Source organism: Mchenga conophoros, linkage group LG8 (genome assembly GCF_057382185.1).
Source record: "Mchenga conophoros isolate Kocher_MC1m ecotype Shallow Benthic linkage group LG8, M_conophoros_male_GT1.1, whole genome shotgun sequence".
NCBI lineage: Eukaryota > Metazoa > Chordata > Actinopteri > Cichliformes > Cichlidae > Mchenga > Mchenga conophoros.
This window is the reverse complement of record NC_140533.1, coordinates 23,881,558-23,908,028: the sequence shown is the minus strand read 5'-3', so window position 1 is coordinate 23,908,028 and position 26,471 is coordinate 23,881,558. Positions and strand designations below refer to the sequence as shown.

Here is a 26,471-nt window from a genome sequence, read left to right as displayed (position 1 = left end):
TTTCCTGGTGTGTATAGACGGCTTTACGGAGAGCTGCCAAGCAGAAAAAGAAAACTATCCTTTTTAATTAAACTGCTCTGAATTTGCCACTGGACTCAAGGCACTTTTTCAACCGTGGTGGGGAAAAAAGAAAAAAAGCAAATTATTTAACATTGGAAAAAAAAATTCCAATAGTAAATCAAGTTTTTAAAATCTTACATAAGTGAACAGCCATAAAATGTAAATGTGTTTATTATTCATGAGAAGTGTCATAGTGACTAGTGCTGCGAAGTAGAGTAGAGAAGTGTTACTGCTGAATAATTTCATCGCTGACATTTTTAATAACAGTAAGAAGAAGTGGTATAATAAAAAAAAGGGGTTAAAAATGTATAAGTGCTATGTTAGACTCCTTTTTGCTGCCTGTGGTGTGCCACACCTATGACAGCCCTTCCAGCAACCCTGATGTGGATAAGCAGAAGAATATGGATGGAGGATTTAAGAAAAGAAACAAATAAAATACATTTTAGTCAGATATGAAGTATTCCCTCACAAATGTATATTTAACAACCTAAAACTGTTTGTTTTAGTGCATCCCTGAATAAATGTCCTGTTATATTTTCCAGTGATTTTCCATGGTTATGCCAAATGAAGCCAATTTAATCTGTCCAGATGTATTTGAAAAATTGCTTCAGAAATGATCCAGGTCTCTATTTAAAGCTTGTATTTCAACAAGAAAGCTGCTGTTTTTGGACCTAGGATCACAATCCTCTTCATAACCCTTTGACTAGCTGCACTGAACCCAGACATGCAAGTTAAATCTGGTAACAGTAAAGCTAATGTACATATTATCGCATATCCAGATGGTTTTTAATAGCAGAAACCATTTAAGGTTTAAAAAAGCAAAAACAAACAGATTTATTCCATCTGTACATTTCTGTACTACTCTTCTTATCAATCATTAACACGCCATAAATGCATGTTTTCTTGCCTTTTTGACTCTCGTTTGTAAGGTTCATGAACCGTGATGAGACAGTGCACGTTTTAAGGACTGCTCTGTTGTATTAACGAGGCTGTAAAGCCTATCAAAAGCAGTGTGGCTGAAGGATCCTAATTAGCTCACAGGACTCCACTTGCCATGATGGGATGTGAAAACTGTTAACACGGGGTTTTATCTTTCATTTCAGGGTTATTTGCATAGAATAATCCACTGCGAGAGTGTGTTTGTTAAACTGTGGATTTGGCTCTTTCTGCAGTTCCCTCATTGAAATCTGACCTTGCAGTAGACGGCACAGTTTATACTGAGCTTTCTGCCTGTTTTGTGCCCAATGTTACACATTTAAAAAGTTTGAAAATTACGCAGCCTGCGATGACAGATTTGCAAATATGAAACAAAAGAAAGTTGATCACAGTAAAAGATTATCAGCTTTCTCTTTTATTGAAAAATATAGAAGTTATTTCAAAGAAAGAAAAGTGAAGATAAATATATTAATATACTGTAAAACCAGAATATGGAACAGGGAAAGAAAACAGTACATACTTGGCATATCACTAAAGCCAGTGGGGAAAAAAGGAAACATTCTTTAGCTGAACTTTGAGCCAGCTGTCTTACGCAGTTCTTATCTCTCTCTCTCTTTTTTTTTTCACTCCCCACACCATTGCTGTCAGGGAATGAAAAACTTCTAAGCAGACCTGGGGCAGAGTGTGTTTGCAAATTCTTTTACATGGTTTATTCTGGCCTACTTAGGAGTTTCCCACAGAGAAACACAACAAATGCCCGAAAGTTAAGATCATTATGCTAAAATACATATCAGTATTTTAGCATAATTTTGTGTACTTTTCCACAATTTTCTATTTATGTCTTCCAAAATCTACAGCAATATACTGTCTGGTGTTGCAGACAGCTGTGAAAATGTCGCAATGCAAACACAATCTGACCACATATGTACCATATCATGTTAAATCCAATATTTGTCTGTTTGCTTAGTAGGATCTCATAGTCACACTGCTGGTAACAAAGCTTGTTTACTGTAATCGCTGATGGCACTACCTACATGTACATTATTTTATCAAAAGATAACAGCAAACGTCTTGGAGATGAACAAAAGGGATTGCATCACCCCAAACACTACATGTTACAAAACTGATCAACAGAAGACATCCTAAGATTTGGCCCATATACACTGAAATATAAAAAGAGGTCTATAATGCATATCTATACAGAAGTAGAAAAAAACTAAATCCAATGTGCTGCTAACATTACTACAGAAGCCCTGAGAGGCAAGTGAGGAGTTGAAAATTAAGGTGTTGTCTGTGTAATCTTTCAGAGTGATTTTTTCCCCCCACATCTGTGAGACAGGTGAAGAGAAAGGTTTCCACTAAAGTAAGGAAAAAGAAAAGTTCTGCCAGGGCCACATTTCTTTCATTTAACTAACCAGTAGTTTTGATGCTGAAAAACCAACCAATTACAACCAGAATGTAACAGAAAAATGAAAATCAAAGTGAAAAATTACAATTAAATGTTTCCAATTTATTTCCACCCCAATCGACTGAGTGAAAATATGTTAGAAACCCAAAAACAAACTTCCTACAAAATAAATTTAAAATACCCTGGCATAAGAAAACATTTTGGATCATGCATTAAAAAAAAGAAAAACAGACACCCACTTTTTTTCCCCACTCAGGACTTCTATACCTTATCCAACAATATAGTTAACATACTTGGCAATTTCCTCAGGATCGCCTTCAGTTTCAGAACGTCTTGCAATCTATACGGGCACATAGTGTTCCAAAACATTACAACAACCCAGAACAGAATGGCACAGCATCCTGATTCTATATACACAACCCTGCATCAGTGCCACAACAGGAGATTCCAAGCTAACATTTGTCAAATGTGGCAATTAGTTTTTTTTAAAAACACGAAATAATAGAAGAAGGTCAGACATTAATCATGGATACAAGAAAGTAAAGTATGCACTCTTTCTGTGTAATTTATAGCTGAAAGTAGAGCTGGGCGATATGAGATTTTTTCATATCACGATATGTTTTTTTCCATTTCAGGCGATAACGATATCTATCACGATATAAGACATAACTATATTTGTAAGATTTAAATGTGCCGTTGCTCACAAGTAAAATGTGAAATAATCAGCAGCTTGTTTTTATTTAAATATTTATTTCCCATAATAAGTTCAACAGGGTAGATGTACTTAAGGAACATGAGACTTTTTCAGATAAATAAAGGCAAATATTGCAAACTACACAAAAGGCAGCCGCTAAAGCGTTTAAGTTTCAAAATAGAACAAATGAAACAGACTAAATTGTCAATTCCACTTAGAAACAAAATATTAATTCTAAAAATAAATCTTAGTTTGTTTTACAGAAGAACAGACAAAACTGACTAACTTTTGTCAATATCAAATAAAATGAGAACTAAAAGGAAATTCTCAATCTCTCCTTGTTGTATAGCTGAGCTATTCAAACAGTTTTAACAGTTACTTTAGTCTGACAAAAGCCGAATGACGAATTAGCGCTTCCAGTCAGAGACTGAGGCTACGTCCACACGTACACGGGTATTTTTGAAAACGGAGATTTTCCGTTTTCGTTTTAAAAATAATCCCGTCCACACATAAAGGGAGAAATGAAAGAAAACGCTGCTATGAACATGCCAAAGCAGCAGGTGGCGCTAGATTCCTAACCGTGCAGAAATGTTGGCCAATCAGAAGTCTAGAAGCCTCGGTGGGAAAAAGTAAACAAAGCTGCGGCATAGAAGCAGAACCGAGTCGTATGTGTGGACGGACAGTAACTGTGTGTATATGTAAGCATTTAAACACTGCAGAGAGTAGAATTAACAGTATTGTAGAAATTCATTTCACCGAAACAATAACGTGGCGCACAGTGTGACGCATGCACCAGTTTATTGTATTTCCAGACTTGCTTTCGGCACAATTTACAGTGCACGCTACTCTGTTTTTTGTCAGACTTGAAATAGCCGAAATACCTTCACACTACGGAACTTCTATGGCTCTTCCGTTCGACAATCTCTCCGGCATTGGAACCATCATCTGTTTTCTCTTCGGTCACGCTCGGTTGATTTTTCTAGTCGGCACACTCATTTCCTCCATTACGCGCTGGCTCCATTACCCGCTGGCTGCTTCCCAAACAAACACACGTGCGGCTTGGCACTTGTTCTGTACGTAACAAGTCACGCGACGTGACGCTGCGGCTGTGATTGGTTCGGCTCTGCGCTACTTAATTTGGATTGGCTGACCTTTTTTTTTTTTTTTTTTTTTAAGAGGACAAGAGCGGCGAGGTCTATCGCGATAGCTTAATTTCTCTATCGAGTAAAAGTTATATCGCGATACATATCGTTATCGTTCTATCGCCCAGCTCTAGCTGAAAGTAATCTGGAGTAGCCTACCGAGTGAAACCAACTAAACACAAAAAAAGCCAAAGGGAAACAGCCCACCTATCTGTTTCTGGAGCAGTTCCAGCTGGTCGGGGGCCAATATTCTCGCACATTTAATGAGTAGACTGGGAGAAGCCAGATGATTGGTTGATTTAATCATCTGTTCCTACTATGTGATTCTGGTTGGGTAAAGGAGTTGAGTATTATCACCTTTGGGTCCACTTTGGGAAGTAAATATCCTTCTCATTGCTCAGAGACATACCTGATGCCCATCTGTTAAGTAGCAGTCCTCTAATAACACTTTAAACATGCTACATCCTTTCTCTGCTCTCAGAGACAAGCCTGGACACATGTACAGAGAGAGGGAATGCTTTTGACAGAAGCATAAATGCTTAAATGTAATTATATGGTGGCAACTCCCTTCACAAATGTCTTACATCTTTCCACTGACCTGCTAATCCTACTTCAGCTAAGAAGCGGAATGAGAGGCATGACAGACACACATATTTTACCACAATCACAATTCCTGTCTTGCTTTTTTTTTTTTTTTTTTAAAGTACAAGACGCATAACACTTACAAAAGGCCTCTTTTTGACAATTCACAGTTTTTCTGTATTAAAAAAAAAAATCTTTCACCAACTCTGATTTTGTAAAAGACATTTCCCTGTAATGAACATGGGATCAGGAGTGATTTAAGACAATTTATTGCCTACTTAAGGCCAGTATTTAAGTGCAATTCAGCCAACCTCTAACAAAGAAGATGGTTCTGTCTTTAGTACCCATAAGAAATTATGATATCTGGAAAAAACAACAACACAATTTTAAGACTAAGGAGTGCACATTAAGAATGATCCATCCCTTATGACAACAAATTAATAAATATTACAGCTGTCTGTGAATTTAAAGAATGCAGATATTCCCAATGAAAAATGGAAACAAAATAATAATCTACCCAACTCAAAACAGCAGCAGGCTGCTGTATACTAACTCCCAGATACTGCAGATACAATAAAGTAGAAAATAGCATAAATCAACTGTTAAACTCTTAAAAAGGCATAACTTTTTCTGTTTAGTGTCTATGCCAAAATAGTGTCATTGGCAAATAAAACCCCATATTCACTCACACACACTGGGATTCTAACGCCATCTTGGTTTCACTCCTCATCCTTTCCCTACATCCTTCCACAGAATCCATACCACACATCCACATTACCCAATCTCACTGTCATCTCTTCTCTCTTCTTAAAATGATATGTCTGTGATATTATTTACTAATGGTTTGCAATTGCTTCTTCTTGGTTAAGGGTTTAAATGTGGTAAACAATACTTTTTTGGGAAAACTGAGACTTTACCAGTAATATGAGTAAATCCAAACACTTCAAAAAGGGCCACTTTGTGAGCCAGTCAGTCTGCACTGTAGCGTGCATTTAGCCCACCCTAGCTACAGCATGGTGAAAAAGCCTTATTTATCATGTTTACAGTCCTTTTCAACTGTTCTTGGCAGCTAAAGTCTAAACTCTAATCTCATCGTCATCATCCTCGTCCATGAAGGTGAAATCTCTCTCTCCTTCTCCCCCACGTGGGGAACTGTACTTTGCACTGTCCGTGTCACCGTCATGGAGGCGGTAGTTAGGTTTCTCCTCAGAACCAGAGCTGGACACAGAGCAGCTATCCATATTGTGGTGGTTGTTCTTGGTTTGTAGCTCAGGGGTGTAGGGATCCACCATGGCTTTTTGCTGGTACATGCTGCGAGGAGGCCTTGCAGGGGCTTGCTCTTCTGCATCGTCATCATCTATGTGGGGAATGAGGGACGGCGAAGCATGGCCCTCGCTTCCCTTGCCTTCCTCGTAGCCAAGGTCATCCTCCTCCCAACCTTTCTTTTCCATCACGCTCAAGATGTCCCCGAGCATCGAAGGGCCCAGGTCAATGTGGAAGGACATTATAGACTCTGCGTGCTTCATCCCACCTCCCTTAGGCATGGATGGAGGCAAATCTGTAGGTTCGCCAAAATCCCGTTCCTCAAGCTCTGGATCAAGGGCTGCCATAGCTGCTGCTCCATTTAACGGCTTGCTTTCGATCTCATTCACCTTCTTCATTGGGCTTGAGGAAACGCTCTTTGGCAGTTGGATACCTCTGTTAGTACCCTCGTCGTTCAGGTACGGCAGGGATATGGCAGTCTTCACAAACTGAGAGGAGCCGGCAGAAGGTGCCATCGCATTGTACTCACACTTGTCCGCCCGATTTACAGACTGAGATCGCTTGCTGTTTCTGAAGGTACGGGACAGAAGCCCGGGCTTGGAACTTGGTGAGCCTTGCTTTTTGTCTGGCTCCCTGGGAGGTTCTCCTGAACGGGTGCTGAGAAATGAGGTGTCCCCAAAGGCATCGCCCCCTCGGCCCACGTGCATGGTGTGACGGAAGTCCCCCAACGGAGCACTGATCATCTCTGCGGTCAGGTCAGCCCGAGACCTCCGCTTTGACTGATTGGAGTTGCTGACCAGTTGCTTAAGAATGGGCATGATTGCAGTCTTTTAGTAACGATCCACAGGTAAAATTTAAATTAGGATCTGAAGGTGGTCAGGAGAGTTCCTTTCAAAGTTTTTAGCAATTGTAAGGGATGTTGTCAAAGCACATATAACTTCAGGTGTTTGAGTAGAGCCATTCTGGTCCTTGGTTGAAAAAGCCTGTGGTGAAGAAGAAGAAGGAGAATACAGAGCATTAAAACCACATCAGTAGTTCTGTAAACTAAATGTAGCTCTGCAACATGGCAGGCAAAGTGAAAACAAGTAATAAAAAAAAAATAGATTCCATTAAACTGAGATAAAAATGTAACATTCTGCTTTGAAGAATTCTTTCTATTCATTTCTCATTACTCACTATTGCATAAAACGCTCTTTTCTGATCTCCATCAAGCATGGAAAGTTTGGTAGCCAGGGCTTCAAAATGAAGGCTCACTTGAGTGGTTCTAAACTCTAAAAGGTTTTCTGTGCAGAAGACTGTAAGGGTGTTATGCAATCGTGAAAAGGCTCTCTTGTACAAAGTTCAAAGCACCCTCACCTTACTCCAACCCAGTCACAATAGCCCCTGTGAAGTTCTACCATGGTAAACTTCATTCCTATTCAAATTAGTTCGATTCATCTGATACATTTTTGAGCTTTTTCTAAAAGTCTAGGGCTGCTGTTGTGATCCGTTTTTCATGGGCTGCAGTGCCTGCCATCACTGCTGTGCTTTAGTTCCCATTTAGGCCCCTGCCTGTTACATAACCAGCAAGACACAGGATACTGTGAGCTAGAGCAGTTGAAGCTGGCAGAAATAAAAGAAAGAAGAAAAAAAAAGAAAAAAAAAAAGACTGAAGAGGAACAACATCTCTTCAGCATGGATCGACTTACAGCACAGCTCAGAAAACTCCAGACCGACTACATTTTGCTCTCACCCTCCCCTGTCTTCAAGAGATAAATAGTTTCCAAAAACTGCTTTTTATGTTATTCTCTTTTTGGGTGGAATTTGTCTTTTTAAACCCCGTAGGCAACACTTGAACACTTCACGCAGTGTACTTTGTTCCGTATTAACCTGTTTTTCATATAACATATATCAGCAACTTCTATTACATTTGTCTATAAAGCTTTGGTGAAAAGTAGCAGATTAAAAGGTTTTGAAACCCCCTTTGGAAAGCAGAATGATTCTTTCACAGGTCAGTTTGATCTTTTCCATGCCAAATGACTATACAACTAATTTTAATCCTTAGACCAAACTGACCTTAAACCACTTAAACCTTGAAACATGATCTTAGAACAGAAATGCAGTGGAAAAGAGGTTTAAACACCCACTTATGTGCTAGCTACAGTCTACTAGCTCCATGTGTTTCTGACATTAACAATGGCTTCAATTGTTTAAGCCAGACAGAAATACCATTACTCTCAGTGTTTTCAAACTCACGCTGAAGCCCACGCTCTAGGGCTGCATGCGTATCCCCCATGAATGAAAGGGGGCTTCACTCAACAATATTCCAAAGAAACGTCACCCATGAAAACATTTGCATCTCTGACAAGAACCCATTCAATTGGAAAGGGAACTGATGCACTAGAGGGAACAGAGGGGGGCTTGATAAATGATAAAAGCTAGTGCTCTTCTTTTTTTTTTGCTCTTCTTTCAAAAGACAGATCATCCCCAAAGAGTACTAAATTCTATCCACTGCCACATTTTTATCTTCCATATTCACCACCTTCATTCAAGATTTCTTCAGTAGTTCTGGTGCTAATGGAAGAGACACATTGTTCTCACAGTGGTTGAACAAAGACCAAATGTAATAAGGATAGTACTCCAAAGGCTTATTTTCTTGTTCTGTTGAAAAAGCTATTTGAGTTCAAGCTCACACCCATATACGTGACAACTGGAAAGAGCTTACTGTTACTAAAGCTATTTACGCCACAACTGGGTGCCAAATTACAAGATTATAGCTTAAAGCAAACAAACACCACCAATATCCTCCGGAGCGGAGGCACTGTTGTTAAATTAATGCAGTATGATCCATCATTGGGTAAACCCTTTATTATTTCATGCATTGTGCAGTTGCCCCATTAGTATCTGCTGCACAAAAGATTGCTGAATGTGTGGGTGACCGCTAAAGACAACTCATCATCTTACATGTTCCTCCCTGGTGCACAAAGTTTTGTATTTCTCTATGGCAACGTCAGAGCTGAGCGCTGGCTACTAAGTGGGCTTCCTGTCTCTAAGCTGACCAGAAACGGCGAGAAAGATTTTATCCCCTACATGGAGAGATCAACTCATTCAGATGGATTAACCCTTCCCGGTGACCACATGCCAGGCAATAAGACAAAGTTCACAGTGCAATAGCTGAGGGGCGGAAGCTTTTGATGTGCCATGTGACTCGAAGACATTCAACCTCAGCATAAAAGATGTCACTGAGTTCTCGAATATCAAAAGGTGCAAACCTCACACCTTAAGTCATTCTAGGAAATGGCCCATTTTATGCCTTGGGGAGCCCCTTGGTCTTTGATGAGGAATAGTTTCAAAACCCCGCAGGGTTATCAAGACCCCATTATTGTGGCTGTGACAAAAAAAATGAAGCATGACCTGCCTGGAGTCCTGTCATATTCAGTTTTAGCCTTTCAGTACTTTGTAAAAAAATACATTATGAGAAATGACACAGTCATTTTCACCATTCAGTTTCAAAATAACACTCCAGAATGGTTCAATGCTCTCCATATGAAACGGTGACAGTGTTAAATGTTCTTTTACACAGAAAAGGGATGTTTCTTCTTTGTTTTTTTAGTTCTCAGGGGAAATTTGTCCATGCTGTCATCAGTTATATGTACATTTAATGCTTAGATTGTTAAAGTCATTGGCAGCATGACTATCAGCACTATAAAAAGTTAGTTTGGAAAAACAAACAGATTCAAGGACTCATTTTCATTCACATCAGTAGAGTGTATTTGAAGAGGAAATGGTGACCTTTTAGATAGATTTCATTGCACAATAGGCGAGCGGGAGTATCTTATTGTTTGGTTTTCTGTTTCTAGGTGACCCTTTGTTCTTCTCATTTTATTACTGTTACTAGCTAGATGAAAGAAATGGAAGTATGGGGCTTAACTACAACTCCGTCTAGACATCTAAATAGAAAATAATTTAAACACAAAAACGCTGTTAAACCCGAGCATTTACTCATACATTGTGTTGAAAAGGAATTGGTTGATCAGTGATTCCAGTTTGACCTGACACTTGACACTCCCAGCCCAGCTGGGGGCAAAATTCCATTTTAGCTCTTTTTCACACAGAAGATCATATTCCTATTGGATAGCTACTGATGCAACACAAAGAAGGCTTATACAACTTTGTGTCAGAGCACTCAGTGTGCCTAAAAATATGAAGATATTGTTAGTTTGCTTCAGTTGAGAATCGGTTTTTGTTTTTTGTGCCAGTCAGTGACAAAGCCTTTATGTAATGGAGTCCCACATGGTACTAGCTTGAACTGAGACAAGTGGTGACAGGGTCATGAATGATTAAGAGCATTTTATGTCGCCAGCAGAATGTGATGTGGGCAGAATGACATCACAACAGCCAACATGCTCATCAGCGCTCAGCGTAACGCTTGTAATCCTTAGGATCACAGGCGTCCTGCAGTCCTCGGCTATCCTGTGTCACTTTCTCTCCTTCCACTCAACAAAGAGGGGAAAGAGGCTTTGGCTGCTCATCCAATAACAACTTGGCTACTGTCATGTTAAACCAACCGGCATGCAGACTATATAAGAGTTTCTGTTTTTATCTTTGGCTCCATTTAAATTTTTTAAAGTGAGATGGAGAAACAGTCTATCCTTTTTTCACGAGGTGGAGGAGGCCTTCATGCAAATATTACAAAGAGTCAGGTGAAGGGTAAATTCAAACCTTGTTATTTTTAATACTAGAATAACGAGCCTATATTTAAGCACATAATGCACTGCCTAAGCTGTCTCTGCAATAAGAAAACTTCTGCTTGTTTTAACCTTGAACTACCCAGAGTCGTCTCTATAGTTCATTCCCACTGTCAGTGTCATTGATATGCAAATGAATATTCAAGTTAGCCAACGCCATCTATGACACTGCTAATCAGTTAATCAATGGAGCTGCATAACAATGGAACGTTCTTAACTCAAAGTGACAAAGAAGATTGGGAAATTTCATTAGCACTTATTCTGGCAGGCTCTAACCTTCACACCAAACATCTGATTCCCACGGGTGAAGATGATTCCCACGGGCGGGGGGCGCGTGGGGGTAAAAAAAAAAAAAAAAGCACTGAAATAGCAAAAAGTTATAGAGAGAAGAACGACTGTTGAAAGGTGAAACAGATCACATTGCTGAAGGAGTTAAAAATAATACATTCAATTATTTATCTTATTTTACAGCAATTTGAATTTGTATTAATGTGAGTTCTGTGGTTATGTTCAAAAATGTTTTTGTAACATGTAAGAGAAATAAAAATACTATTAAATATGGTGCAAAAACTAAAGGATTAGGAGAACTCATGAACTATGTATGAGTCTGATTTCGACTCACATCATGTAACTGCAGCTCATTAGCAAAGCCTCCCTCTGACTTCACGGTGCTTTTTCATGTGCCTCAAAGTTTCCTCCAAGCAAATCTACTTACTTGCCTTAACTCACCACACAGATAATAAATAATAAATATAAATATGCCGTTTGTTTTGGCCTTGCTTGGCTTGCTCCGCCTGCAAACAGCACCCAAAAACTAAATCAGAACTGCATCTAAAAAAATAAATAAATAAATAAAATAAAAAAACACAACATCTGACTAACACCATAAGACAGTAATGAAAGACTTTTGACGTGATTTTCTACAATTGCATGCTCTGCTACAGACAAATAAAAACAATAAACTATCATTTGCTTCTTTGCTTATTTGTTACTGCCTGACACATAAGGAACCTGTTCTTCCTGTTTAACTTCATTTATAGTTACCTAGCTCTAAGGCAAGCCTTGCATGATAAACAGCAAAAGTATCCTGAGCAGAAACATGCAGAATGTTATGACACTAATGGCCTCACCTCTCAACAGTAAAGGATATACATACTTAACACAGGTGAAACTGACTTGTACAAAGTATGATTACATGGTGAATGGATCCCACTAATATAAGCACGTCTAGAACACGCTCTACCCGCTTATTTGCAAGTCTCACTGCATTTTTCAGAGAGAAAACAGGGAAGCAATGAGAGTCAAATTTATCCAGCCAGTTCTTTTTTACTGAAGAGTCTGCAATGGCATTCCACTTCTAACACGCAGGTTCTAGGCAGAGCTGTGCAGACGCACGTCTGCAAGTTGTCACTAGTAAATTTGTAACATAAGCTATTCTTGTTGATCACTAAGTGTTCTCTCGGCTGATGAAAAGACAAAAGTTAGAATATACAAAAAGTCTTTGCATTGAAGTAAAACAGACTGATAAGTGTTAAAAACATTAAAGTGAAACACAGCATCACCATTGCAGGGTGACACGCTATTGAGATTTTTAGATAAATACAAGCAAATGTCTCTGTAGTCTCTGCGCTGGTTGAATTCCCATAATCTTTTTTCGGTGTAGCCACAGAGCTATGCTTTACTGATCCCAAGGGATATGAAGTGAAAATAAAGCAGTTTTTTTCACATGAACTCCAAGAAAAGTTGAGAGAATCACTTCAGGACAATGTCTGAAGTAGGGCTGTCACGATTAAGTCGACTATCAAAATCGTTGACGACTGATTTAATAGTCGACGCATCGTTTGAAGCTTTGTAAGATCACAAAAGACGCAGGAATAAGTAGTAGGATTTAAGAGTGTAATAATGGACTGAAACAGAAGATGGCAGCACTGCATGTACAAGTATGCCAGCTGCCGTTAAACCCCGAAGAAGAAGAAGCTTTGTCCCAGAATTCATAGCACAGCCCAGCTCAGTTTCCAACAATGGCGGCAGCTAGTTAGTTTTAATATTAACTCTTATTATTCTTTTTGGGTCACAAAATAAACGTTTAACATATTTTCAGGCGAGAATGTAGCTGTGTAAACCTCAAATATCTGCTCAGTTTATCAAGACATCACATATTTTCAAAAGCGCTCCGACGTTTTCGGAGACATCTGTTACCCACTAGCTCGATAGCGAGCCGGGGTCAAGGCTCACTGAGAACACTGGACTCCCGGCAAATCGTTTTCAAACCCACCGCCGTCTTTCGCTACTCAGGTTAAACATATATAAGTCACTTAGATAACTTCAAAATGTTATTGTTTGGCTTTTTTCAGTGTTTTATTTGTTCCTGAGTAAATCGGTTTGGCTGAGATTAAATTATAGTTTTTACACAGCTGAATAAACGTCAAGCAGACAACTGATTATCAGAAGTGTGAGATGCTCGAGAATATACTCCGGTGTCCTGTTATATTTTAGATAGCAAGGAGTTTATTAAACTTCACCGAAACAATCTGTAAATTTCATTAAAGTTTAATAAACTATCATCTTGTCTTTATTTTTAGTTAGCACATATCTTAAACACTTACAAGCTGTAAGCTAATGATAGTTATATAAGAGCAGATGCTGCTGGTGCAATAAGCTGTACGTTTTACGTCCAATGGATGATGATCTGATTAGTCGACTAATCGCAAAAATAATCAGTGACTAGTCGACTATCAAAATAATCGTTTGTGGCAGCCCTAGTCTGAAGTAAGGAGAAGGTCCACTTGAGACACCCCGTCACTAGAGGAAATACTTTGTAGGGTTTAGACATTTGTGCTGCGTGGGTAGAGCATGCAGACGGCAGGACGCACTGTATGACACCAGCGTACTCGCTGTGAATTCACTGGAATGTGTCAGTGTCACATGCCTGCTACTGGACATCCAGAGCTTGAAGGTTTAAGACCCTTCTGACTTTACTGAATATTTGTATTCCCACACGTATCTCCGATGGGCAATGTCTTAGAAAGTTCAGGTCCAGACTGCATTTGGGAAAATTACTTAAGTTGAATTAATACGATTTATGCAGGGAAGGAAACATAACCAAGAGTTTACTGATGCTATTATGCTGACCTGTTTTCACTTAACTTATATTTTTATACGTTTTGAGTTGTGTATTTATTCCATGCCATATGGCGTGTGGTGGAAAAAGTTTGACAACCACAGTTTCAAACAATCATTGATGTATAGTTTCATCAAATTCCAGCCAGACAGACTTGTGCTGTTGAAAGACTGTCTTTGAATTAGGAAATGCTGTTTATTTGGCCTAAAATCCATACAATGGTCATAAATCACTTAATACTAACAAAGCCTTTTTTCAATAACAGCTCTTCTGTGCCGTTTCTAATGCATTGATTAGCAAAATGCTGTATGTACTTCAATGGGTTATGCTTACGTAATGCATTTCTACTGTACTGTAACAAATTACAGAACAAAGAAAGTCCTAAAGAATACCTTTGTTTTTATTTTAAAGGGTGTATGTGCAATAAACATGCATTGAGGTCATATAATATAGGGGGTGCTAGGTTTTGTCATGATATACACAGCAACCTTGTTAAGCTGTAATAAGAGAACAGAAGCAGAAATTGATATGAGGTATAGTTTGGTCAAGATTTACCAGAAGCCTAAAAGAAAGCAATTGTGCCAGTATCAAAATACAAATATGGTTTGTGCAATCTGAACTTGAGATTTAAGCAACACAACAGCTTAAAGATACTTGAAACCTGAAACAAGCAGACAATGGGCTTACACAGAGGTCAAAGATGAGTTGTTCAGGTCACTCCTGAAATGCTGAGTGCTTCATGTAAAAAGCCTTCAGGAGTTCAAACAACCAGGACACAAAGACATACCTACATCCGCATGACTGTTGCCAAAGTACCACCACCTGTGTGTGTGGAAACTGTGGAGTATCAGCCTCCAGGGCCCCACTGCCACCCAGGCAAAAACAAAAACACAAGAGGATTAAGAGCAGCCTTTTCAGCGTGAGCGAATAAAACCAGCATGTCTGGACTAGCCCTCTGCACTGCGACAGTTCCTTAGGGTGTATGGCACAACCTCCAGTTACGACCCCAACACTTCCTGTGACACAAACACCAAATGAATTTATTTTCAGTCTTTACAAATCCTGATATCCAGAAGCACAGGACAAACTTCCAAATGATTCTTTGTGTTTCCAGTCAAACTGGCCTTTTATAAATCTGTTATTCCTGCATGGCTGGACAAAGCAGCAAATACTGGGTGGGCTGCCATGCTGTGCCCCAGCCAAAGAGAGAAGAGAAAAAGGCTGGCTCATAATCAAACAGATAGATAATGAACATGCTCCTTGATTAAAAAATAAGCCTCTGCCCAAACAAGTCTACCGAGAGTTTGTTTTGAGGGGGAAAAAAAAATATATATATATACACCCCCCTCTTGGTGTATGAATAATATCTAGAGTAAAAATTAGAGGGAGTAAAGCCTTTCCCATGTGAAGCAATATTACCTCAGGGACTTGTGCAAAAAAGGGAAGGCACAGATGGATTCACTGAAGAGAAACACATCCTCAAAGGGCGGCGGAGGGTGTCACCACATTGGATTCACTCAGTCATGCCAGCGCAGTGACAGACGTTCTTTCACCGTGTCCTGCATGAAATGTACCCAAGCCCTCATTATGCCTACTGTGGATGGCTTGAACTATACTCTGTGTGCGTGTGTGTGTATGCGCACGTGAGCGTACATGTCTAATTAATCGCCAAAATCCTCCCCATCAGTCTCTAACAAATAGACAGCATTCACGCCTGGTACCAGAGGTCAGGATCTGAGCCAAGTGGTTGAATTAACTGTCCAATAGCTGCTGGATCGTGAAACGATGCAGAATTTCAACTGAGGATTGTTTTGTAGATGACAAAGAGGGAAAGTAATGCTTTGTTGTAACATTTGGCTTACACTATACTTAGAAAGTTTAAACAGCTTACATGCCGTATTGGCTGGTTGTTTTAAAAATGAGACCTTGGGGAAAACCCCAACAAAAATAAAAAAAATTGGCACTATATTAAAAAAGATAATCTAGTGCCAGACAGCCAAGCTCAACGCATATATCCGCACACACTCTCTGGTAAAAGCAGCAGTAGGCCTCTCAATGGGACTGAAAGATAAGTGACCGTTTTCTGCTCTGCGTCAACTTATCAGCAGCTTGTGGCTTTTTTTTGTTACTTTTTTTTTTTTGTTTTTTTTTTAAATCAGCAGCCTCCTTGCTAAACTCAAATACCCAAACTGACTATAAAGACCTTAAGCAGAGAGCCCTGACAAACAAGATGAGTTAATAAACCCCCATGGTGTTCACTTTAATGACACCGACTGCAGCACCCAACACCCAAGCCCGCAAACATAGTCACTTCAACCAGATAATAGCAATTCACAACAGCTGAGAAGCTGAAAAATGCCATAACAAGACAACAGAGATAAAAACTGGAACACGGTACACAGCTACTGCACTCCTGAAGCATATTGTAAGCTTAATTGCACCCTTCCTTGATTTACCTGCATCCACTGTGATTTTGTTAGTGCTGTGTGTAGATGTTGTGCTTGCTGTGAGTGAGCATGTGTTTAAGTTCTTACCAGAGTGACTCTTCAGGAATGTCCAACTAGCACACAAGGATAAATTACATCTCAGTTGCTCCTCAAGGGTTGGGCAATCGTCATAGCCAAAGCGCCCTATCATCATCCTACGTGACTGCCAATATAAATAAAGAGCTAAATAATGCATCAAGGTCATTTATTGGCAGTGTTGGGACTAACGCGTTATTAAATAACGCGTTACAGTAACTACGTTATTATTGTGGTAACGAGCACGGTAACTAGTTATTATGCCAAAATCAGGAACGCTTTACTCGTTACTGGGATTTAGATAGGGTCGTTACTCGTTACTTCGTGTGGTGGCTATCGCGGAGCTTCCACAGATTCAGTAACATTAGCAAGTGGTGGAGGCCAGCAGGTGGATGAGGGAAAGGGGACGCAGAAGGAAAAGAGACCCGAGGCGGCCGCCGGTCCAAGTGTGAACTGCACTTCAGGTAAGAAGTTATGACCTGCAGTCTCTCTGGGTCAGATATGAACCAAGTTTAGGTGGAGTTTATTTTCGTTATTCTGACTTTTTCCGTACTGCGTGCTAGCTAGCATGACGGAGTTTCTATACAGCTGGGTGGGTGCTATGAAGTTAATGATGTTTAACTTTATTTTGTTCATAAGTTATTAGAGTTGCCAACCTTCCCGTCTGGTATTCAGAGAAAATATTACGCGTTTCTTATTGAGGTGAAAAGGAACAGTTTGTCCCGTAATTCAGCTACAATGAAAAAGACACAAAGCTGGAGTTACTGTGTCTTTGCTGCACAGCTGCCTCTTCTCCTTTCATCCTCTCCCCTCCCTCTCCCGTTTCTACTTCAATCATGAAACTGATCAATGATCAGCTGATCGGCTCTTGTTTGTTTATCGCTCACTTTGCGCAGAAAGAGGAAACCAGCGGATGTCGCGCTAAACAACAGCAGCACGTTTAAGCTTGATCAGCTGCTGTTAGAATTTATTTAATATTAATTTCTAGTATCAGCTGATGTTTGCTGGAGCCACAGCTGCAAAAAAGCTGCTGGTCATGATATGGTTTGGTTATCTGGTGAGAGGGAAACATGAAGATGAAACCAGGAGATGTCCTTACTGGATCATCAGAGCTGAACAGGTGATGGAGAAACAGGTTTACCTTTTAGGTGACATGAATGAGTTGAAGGGAAGTTATGAACTGTTTCTGAGAGACAAATAACCCCAGGATCCTTTTCTAAGCAGCTGACAGCTGGTAACTGTGCAGGGTCAGGTGTAGCAAAGTGTGGCCAGGGGGGCATGTAGGGCATTAATAGGGAAAGGGGGGCACAAAGAAATACTTTTCTTTCTTATTCTCATTTAAAATGTCTCGCTTTTAAAAAATAATTATCTGAATCTTACAACAAACGATTGATAGATTGATACATATATACCATCAAAACAGTGAACATCACTGTCACAACAGTGTTTGTTTTCATTCAAAGGCTTTATGATTTTTGCTATAATGGCAGCCAGTCTCTAGTCAAAATGCCCGGGATGATTTTTCTGTCCCAGTCCAGCTCTGTATGCAGCTCATCTGCAGTCTGGTGTTGCCTACATCTTCCTATTCAGAAGGCAGAATTTCCGAGTTCTGAGTACAATCGAAAGCACCACGACTGCAGTTTTTGTGTTGGATGTAAAAGGCGCACATGACGCTGTGACGTAGGCTAGAATCATGGCGGCGGTCAACAACGGTCCAGGCGTGGGATTTCTCTCGTGGAAATATGCACATTATCTTTTCCTTTCTATTGGTAGGTGGCACAGTGCACTTGTGGCAAGTAAGCAAGAAGACTGGCAAAGTTATGGAAGAAACACATTAACAAGAGAATTCTGAGTAAAACCAAAGTTACTTTCCCTAGTAACTAGTTACTTTGAAAGTAACGAGTAACTTGAAGTAACTGAGTTACTTTTGAGAGAAGTAACTAGTAATGTAACTAAGTTACTATTTTAAAGTAACTTACCCAACACTGTTTATTGGTAAGGTAACTGAGATAAATGATTAGTCAGTGCAATAATCTAATTAAATATAATTGGGAGTTGGGTCAGAACGAACTTGAGATTCAAGTTTAACAATTTAGGAAAAAAATCGTAACAATAAATTCTGTTTATCTATGAGCCAGACGAGAGAAGAGCCAAAACCTAAGAGCTTTCATGCATCACCACCTGATTTTCTCAGTAAAAACCTTTCAAGTATCATCGGTGTCATCTTACTGCAGTTCGTCTTTCTTTGATTTGGTTTTCTTAAAGACATTTGGCATACTACTTTGATTTGGCACTCAAATAACAACTTTGATTCCCTGGAAACTGGCAGCATAAAGTCTTAATTAGTAGAGTGCATACACTCAACCTGCTGTGGGTGTGAACAATAAGTTTAAAGTCCATCAGCCACTAAGTGTGAACTAACACAAATGTGTTCAAGAGTCTCACACATCCACATACAACCCCCACCCCCCAAAAACCCAAGTATATACACACATCTCACTAGCTCCCAGTTTGGATTTAGACAAACTGTATTTGTAACTGAGAAGCCAGCAAAGACACACAAAGCACAATGGAAAACAAAACAACAGAGAGGAAGGCGCGAACCAAACCCTTCTGGCACACCCAAAACCACACGCACATACCTATAAAGGGAAACAGACTAATGCAGGTAAGCTCACACAGGACGGGCCTCAAAGCTGATTCATGTAAACGACACTGAAACACATTCAGTTAAAACAAAGAGACAAAGGAACTTCGATCCTTATCAATTTAGGTATTGCAACTTCACCCTAGTCCATTCACAACACAGAACTGCTGACCTAGAAAAGGACCTCTATAAGCTCAGGCAGGAAATGTGTGATTCTCACAGGATTATCAGATATGCATGACAAGAACCCACAACAACTCATGTGACTGTTCCCATCTCCTGAACTGGTTTCCTTGCATGACTTTGTCATCTGGTAGTCACAGTGGTGACCAACATACTTCCTTTGTCCTTTTAGTATGCTTAAGGCCAAAACCACCTGTTTCTGTGGTCACTCAATGCTGGAAAACAATGATGGCTCATTGGAGTGTAAAAAAGGCCAATGACAAAAACTGCCAGCTGCACACCACCAGTTACTGTGTTTTTATTTTTGGTTTGTTTTTCTACACTATATTATCCAAGTCTACAAGAGTCGGCACATATGGTGCAGAAATACATCCTATTAATTGCAATACTGTGTCAGTAATTAAGGGTAAGTAAAAGGACGTAATACAATCATAACTGTTTAATGATCAACTCTGTATTGCATGAAAGCTTCCACTGTTGCCAGTACAGCTGAAAGAGCTGATGTAGTTTACACACATTTCTATTCAACTCTATGCCTGTTACTAGCATACTACCAGGTCCTGATCACCAACTCTGATGAGGAGGTCCTCATCATGAGCTTTAATCCTGGATCAGCAAAACTCAACAGGCCCCAGTAACAATGCAATTCTGGGGAGTTCTATATATATTAAACTATGTGTCAGCAGCAGTGCACTGGTTGCTACTGAAAGAGCTAACAAAGCATGGAGGAAGCTAACAGGAGCCAACAGGTTGGTAGTTTAGTATATGATCCAAGCCTATGTCAACAGTCCGTCGGCCGACATGAACAGTGATAACAGAGGGTGTTTTTTTGTTTTGTTTTTACAATGGCATGAGAAAGAGGAGCTCTCATGGAAAACCTGTGCAAACACAGGGAGAATATCCAACCTCCGTATGAACCTAGGACCCATTTGTTGTAAGGGACAGAGCTAACCACTGAACCACCATCTGATAAGACTTCTTATCTGTTACTTCATCCATTTGAGAAGGTATACTCAATGTGAAACAGAGACCATGAATTACAGAAAGATGCAGTAAAGACTTTTATTTTGAGCGGAACTATGACAAAAGCAAATAAATTAGCTAAATAATCATTCCATTTATGGTCTAGGTCCTGTTGATAGATTTTTAAAAAAAGACCATTAAAAAAACATTTTTGCTACATTTTAAATTTAAATTTGAAGTTAGGAAAGTAATCTTTCAATTGACCCTCATGCTGTCTTAGACATAAAGCAAAACTCCCAGTCCTTTCCTCTCAGTAAGGAAAAGCTTTATTAATCTAACACTGGTGCTGGATCAGTACCCTGTATTGGCAGCCAAGGTACCCATACCAGTGTGTAACTGGAAGAAAAATAATTACCTTGTTTAAAAGTTGCTGCAACACATCTTGCAAAGTAGATTTGTGTAACCACACTGGTCCAACAACAGGATTTTGGATTATGTGATTTGGACACGCCAATCACCCTGATGTTGGGTATTGTTTTGTTATCTTCTTCAACATAACTGAAACCAAAGAGGGTGTTCTGAAACTTTGCAACATGGGATCGAGTCAAGCCGGCCACATTCAGCAGTTTTGAAATGCCTTGCGTCACGCGTGCCAATTTTCCAGACTGGTTTCACAGTTTAAACAATTGAGTTTAAGACATCAACAGTGACAGGTGATGCAAAAACGAGATCATACTGTGCCAAAACATACAGTACTACTGCGTGACAGATTTTGAAATCTACTCTATGCTGTCAGCCTGTTGTTGGGAGAGGACAAAATGACTTTAGTGTTTAGCAACGCAAAGTAAAACGTTTTTCCCGTTGAACTGGTTAGGTTACATTGATAACCAAAAAAAAGGCATAGGCATGGTGATGGGGTGTCAGGTGCATAGGGGCTGTTTCGAAAGAAAAGAGAGCACACTCTTCTTCTGAGAAAAGATATGTCATGTGAAATGAAATGACAAAAAAAACAAAACTGTTGTATCACTGTTTCAGGTTAGTTCAAGTTGCTAAATGTTTATGCAATTATTTCTAGAACATTGATGCTACAAAATATGTCTACATGTCCAAGTTTCTATGTGAACAATTTCGTACTTTTTCCCTCTAATTTGCCATCAAATAAGACAATGATGGTCTCTGATGAATTTGTTTTTTCTTTTCTGACATTCAGAGTTAACTATAATTTGCAAAAACCTGAAGACACTGATAAAATATTAAACTGTTGCTTTTCATATCAAGTCTGTTCAAAGGTTAAGTCAAACATCCTCAGCATGACTGCTCTTCAAAGACCTCATTGCTTTCTTTGCAGGTGGGGTGAATCCTGTAATTGTCTGAGACAAAGCAACTTTCCTTGGGGAGTTCAACATAACCAGAAAGAACAGCTTAAAAAATGTGCACATGCGTCACTCGTGAAATGATTCAGACTTTGCAGAAATGATCAGGCCTCCATAGTTTCAAAGCTCTGGAGGGCTTTTTTTCAATGTAAATCCAAAAGGTATTAATTCACACGAATAACTCAATAATGACCTTTTGCTTGCTGCAAATTGCCCTCTTTGAGCCAAATGTCAAGACATTCTCTCATCATTACCTGTCAGTCTCCCATGGAGCTTGGAATAAAGGTAGATGAGCAAACAATTTACAAGGCCATTTCCTAAGGCATGGGAATATTACTCCAAGTTGTCACATCTGACTCCGGTTAACCAATTTATATTTATCGCCTAATAAAAACAAAAAGAAAAATGTTTCTGCTCTTACATTAAACCGTCACGTAGTATGAAACCCAGACACACAAATAAAACAAAGTCTATAAGGAAATGAGGTGCCCTCAGTTTTTACTAACTACACAAAAACTGCCTGAAGTAAATGTTTTCATGTACATGAGTCTAAATGCACGTCCACAACCTCTACTACTGCACACCCTCTTTCTAATATAAAACTGTAATGACCTCACCACAGCCAAGAGTTGGGAAAGTAGCCAGCTTCCTCAAAACGCAGCAGGAGTATCCTCCAGAGGAAACTCAAAGAGCCTCCATAGCAAAAAAAAAAAAAAAAAAAAAAAAAAAGCACAGTCAGAGATGACACATACTCTCCCTCCCCTACTGGCTGTGCAGTGGACACAATAGATCTCGATGGTGAGATATCTGCCTGGCAGCCCTGGAGAAGACATCCACTAAGGAGCTGAAAGGCCTGAAGTGTGTGCAGTAATGCAGCACTGTTGTCACTGGAAAGAAGACAGAGAGACGCAAGAGGATGCCAGGAAAAAAAGAGTGGCAGCGCTGGCAGGATGGTGACAAGTCAGTGTCGGAGTTAAGACAAGATTTCTCTAGTCTAGTCTAGTTTTTTGCACTCGTCTAAGTTCTTTGATTTAGAGTTATCAGTGCAGAGTACGTAAATGATTCATCGAGCAAAATGACAAGAACAGACCAACCTTTGGGCTCTTGTTAACTACTGCTCTGTGTTTGTGTGTAGGACAAGGGCAATAGTCACACAAAGTCAACACCAGACCTGAACTCATCAGTCAACGCGTCCTTTCACTATTGTCCAGACCGACAGCTTAACAAGCGTGAAGAGCTGACGATGAGTGAGGAATAATGAAACAGAATGTTATAAAACGGACCTGCAGACTTTATGGACAGTGTAGTTAAAGTCGGGCACACACTATACAGCCTTCATTTAGAGCATGATGAATGAGGCCGGGCACGTATACAGCCACTGTGGCAACTCTTACAGCAAATTACTCAGTTCATCAGGCGGGATGATGACCATAAGAGGTAAGTGCCAAGTCTTTAATCACAAACAGGAAAAAACTCCCTAATGATCCAGGGAGGTGGACAAATATGCCTGCCAAAGATGGGGTGAAAATAGCTGTTTAGATTGTAGAGCTCTTGCTAGATTCCCAGAGATTTCACTGAGATCCAACAGCAGCGGTATTAATGTTACGTAATTCTCACTGAAGAGAACTGATGCTCATGCAACCATCTGCCCCTTGCTCTGATTAAATCATGACCCGTCCTGTAGCCAAATATAGTTATTTGGGACACTTTTCTTAGACTTTGCAACCTAGTTTTAACTCTGGGATATCTGCTGCTTCATTGAGTTAGTTGCTCTTATTTACAATATGAAAGGCCAGAGTTTGTGGGCACATTACCACAGAGGATCCCAAATGTGAAATACGTCACTCTCTGCAATGGTAAACCCAGCTAATTCCTTTCTTGAGTAGTTTTTGGGCCCAAAACAAGAAAAATATCCAACTTTAATAAGTCATACAAAACTGGATTTGAAAAAGAAAAAAAAACCTCAGGAGATCCCATGACTTTTAACGAAAGTTATTAGCTCAGCACAGCTTTTTGGCCATTATTCAAACTGAAAGCACAGCAAAGTCTATAGTGGCATAGGTCAAGAAAATGGTTCCATATCAGGCAGGATATTTGTAATTTTAAAAAAGCACCCTTTAGATTAACGTGTTGGCTCTTGAATATGTTTTAAACTCAGGTGGTTACTTTTATTGTATCTTTTTTGACCCTGTACTTCCCAGTCTTCCTCAGGCTGATGGAGGACACAGAGGACGCGAGAGAGCTCATTGTTTTGGCTCCATATGGGACACCGAGGAGCTCGATGAAACTGCCAGGCTCTGATTGTCCAGAAGCAGATGACATTCAAATGAGATGCAGATTTCACTCCGTTGGCTTTACTTCAACCTACGCCTCTTCCTCTGACCCCACAGAGTATTCTGGAAACTACACTCAACACACTGGCTACAACCCAAAGATGACTAAAAGTCGTCGCTCGTCATCAGAACAGCTCCTGGATACGTGTAATACAACAAAACATCACTCCTCAGGTTACCGCGAAGAAACGTTACCTTTTTCTTTAAGGTCCACGCGGTGGCGAAGTTTCAGACTATATCCCTCTCAACTTTCCGTAAACACCGCGAAGGGTGAGTTAGCACAAACTTAGTTATGAGTCCGTAGAAAGAGAAGCAAGAGAATTGTGGCAGGACGGTCCCTGTTCTGGTGCTCCCAACGTTCGTTTACTTTGCATCTGTGTGGCTCACAAAGCGGCCCTCCTCCTCCTCCTCCTCCTCCTCCCCTCCCGCGCTGGAGAGCACCACCTCCTGCTGCGGTTTAAAGGGCCAGAGCGCCATTTATCCACAACGCCTAACAATAGCTGGGACTTCAACTTGAGTATCCCAAGCCTGACCCAGTGAGTGGTAAAGGCTGTTCCCCAAGCTAGCTGACAGGGACTAGTTGCTGCGAAGTAAAACATTTGAACACTTAAGGGAGAAGCAACCACCGTCTGGCTTTTTGTACCGCACGGGCTACCTTAGAAATGAGGCTGGCAGGGGAAACTGGTTATAGCCAAACTCTGCTATGCCCAAATGCAACAGAATTTGCCTACTGGCACATCTAAACCATGATCTAAACACAGATAAAAATAATAAAATCTTGCTTGCTGTTATGAAACAAGGAAATCTGCTGTTCTGTAATGTTGCACCCATATTTAGCTCCATAAAATAACAGCTTTAAAAAAAAAAAAAAACGTATTAGACTCATTTATTTGTTATATATATGTAGATAAAATTCGCGTTTACAAATGCTTGTATATAGACTAGTAGTTAAAAGTGGACAGAACTTCATATATCATATACATACACTGAATCAATGTATCATCTAACTTGTGAAGAAGGTGAATAACAATGCACTAAAGGTCATGCTAATATGGTTAAATCAGTATGTTTTCTCACGTTAGCCTTTTAGCACCACATAAATGACTGCTATTGGTTTCAAACATGCTAAATTTCAGAAATGTGCACTTAGTGCAAGAGCACACAATTACAACAGGAGTTAATGTTCTTCTCTTTTCTAATTTGTAGTATTAGAACAAATGCACTGAAAAGTAGCCTATTACTATAATTAAAGGTCCAGGCACATTGATTTATATGATCACTTCTCATAATAGCCATGGAGGTAATTAGGTTAGACATAGTGCCCTTTTCTCCAATTATTCCTGACAATTTCCAGATTACATTAAAAATGGCCTTTAATTTCACACCCACAAAGCAAATTTACAATGTCTGATGTGTAAATCATCCAGGCCACATACAAATGAGCATGTGTGTGTGCGTGGGTGTGGTTACAATAGTAAGCTGGGCCTCAGGTGTGAACTTTAATTCTCCACTGACGCCCACCTGTCTGTCAAAGCCTAATTTTCCCACCTGTAAATATCATTAGGGCTTATATTTCAACATGATGAGCCAATTAGTGGTGTATTGTTTTACGGCATACTCTGTTTAAGTCTGTCAGAACTTCAGCGAGGGTAGGCAGGAACATGACACTTTGATGGCAGGTTTCCCTGAAGCAGGCCCCTTATTCATTTATTGCTTCCTTGTGTGGCTCTGTGTTCTTTGTTATATACTGCACACAGCCTAAATGACTACAGTAAATGGGGACAAAAGGTATTCTCTTTTCTCATAAAAAGCCTCTCAACTGAGATATAAATAATTGTGACCTACTATGAGTCCTGAAAACAATTTATGTCACAATTTTTTAGCTGCCTCACATTCCCAAGTCTTACTTTCCCCACATACTGTGGAAAGTTAGCGTCTTTTCAAACTGCGAGAACAGTGGGGTTCTCTGGGGCAAAGGGTCTTTCAGAAATGACTGAGGCCATTTTTCTGCTCTTGCCTATAATGTACACTAAGTCAGAAAACAATTTAAGCTTGATACAAAGAATACATTAGGAAGGCATTTATGAACAGCACAGAGGAAACATCCTATTTCTCAAATTAGTATCCTTTCTCCAACTGTCAGTATATCCTCTTCAAATCCCCAAGCCACACTCAGTGAAGCTCACAAATGAGGCAATTAAATTCAGGGTTTCAAACTCCTTTGAACTACACCTTCTGTCTGAATCCTTTAATATTCCAACTGAGGGTTCTCAAACTCATCAGGGCTATTTAGCACCTTGGGCTCCCTTTTTAAAAAGGGACCACCAACTCACTCTTATCTGTCAGTCATTTCCTGAGGGGTAGAAGAAAGAGAGAGACAGAAGGAAATGAACATTTCAACAAGTGAAAAACCTCCTGTCTGTGATTCTTCTGTTGGAGGGAAATTTCCCATGTGTTTTCAAAAAAGGGATTAGTGCTCTGGACGCTCTTGTTCCAATTCCCTGTCCAATCCTATCC

General features: G+C 39.9%; 1 protein-coding gene and 1 long non-coding RNA gene across 2 annotated transcripts; one reads left to right on the top strand and one right to left on the bottom strand.

Annotated features, from left to right (window-relative positions):
- Window positions 1-1,388: 1,388 nt before the first annotated feature.
- cdc42ep4b (CDC42 effector protein (Rho GTPase binding) 4b) lies at window positions 1,389-24,355 on the bottom strand. Its single transcript, XM_085285118.1, has 2 exons — window positions 24,150-24,355; window positions 1,389-7,068 (listed from the first exon to the last, which is right to left on the bottom strand). The coding sequence occupies exon 2, from the start codon at window positions 6,901-6,903 to the stop codon at window positions 5,899-5,901; it is 1,005 nt and encodes a 334-aa protein (XP_085141244.1). The 5' UTR covers window positions 6,904-7,068; window positions 24,150-24,355; the 3' UTR covers window positions 1,389-5,898.
- Window positions 21,400-24,730, top strand: LOC146568809 (uncharacterized). The gene is made up of 2 exons (XR_014893660.1): window positions 21,400-23,058; window positions 23,823-24,730. It is a non-coding gene; the product is annotated as an uncharacterized LOC146568809 (long non-coding RNA).
- Window positions 24,731-26,471: the final 1,741 nt, after the last annotated feature.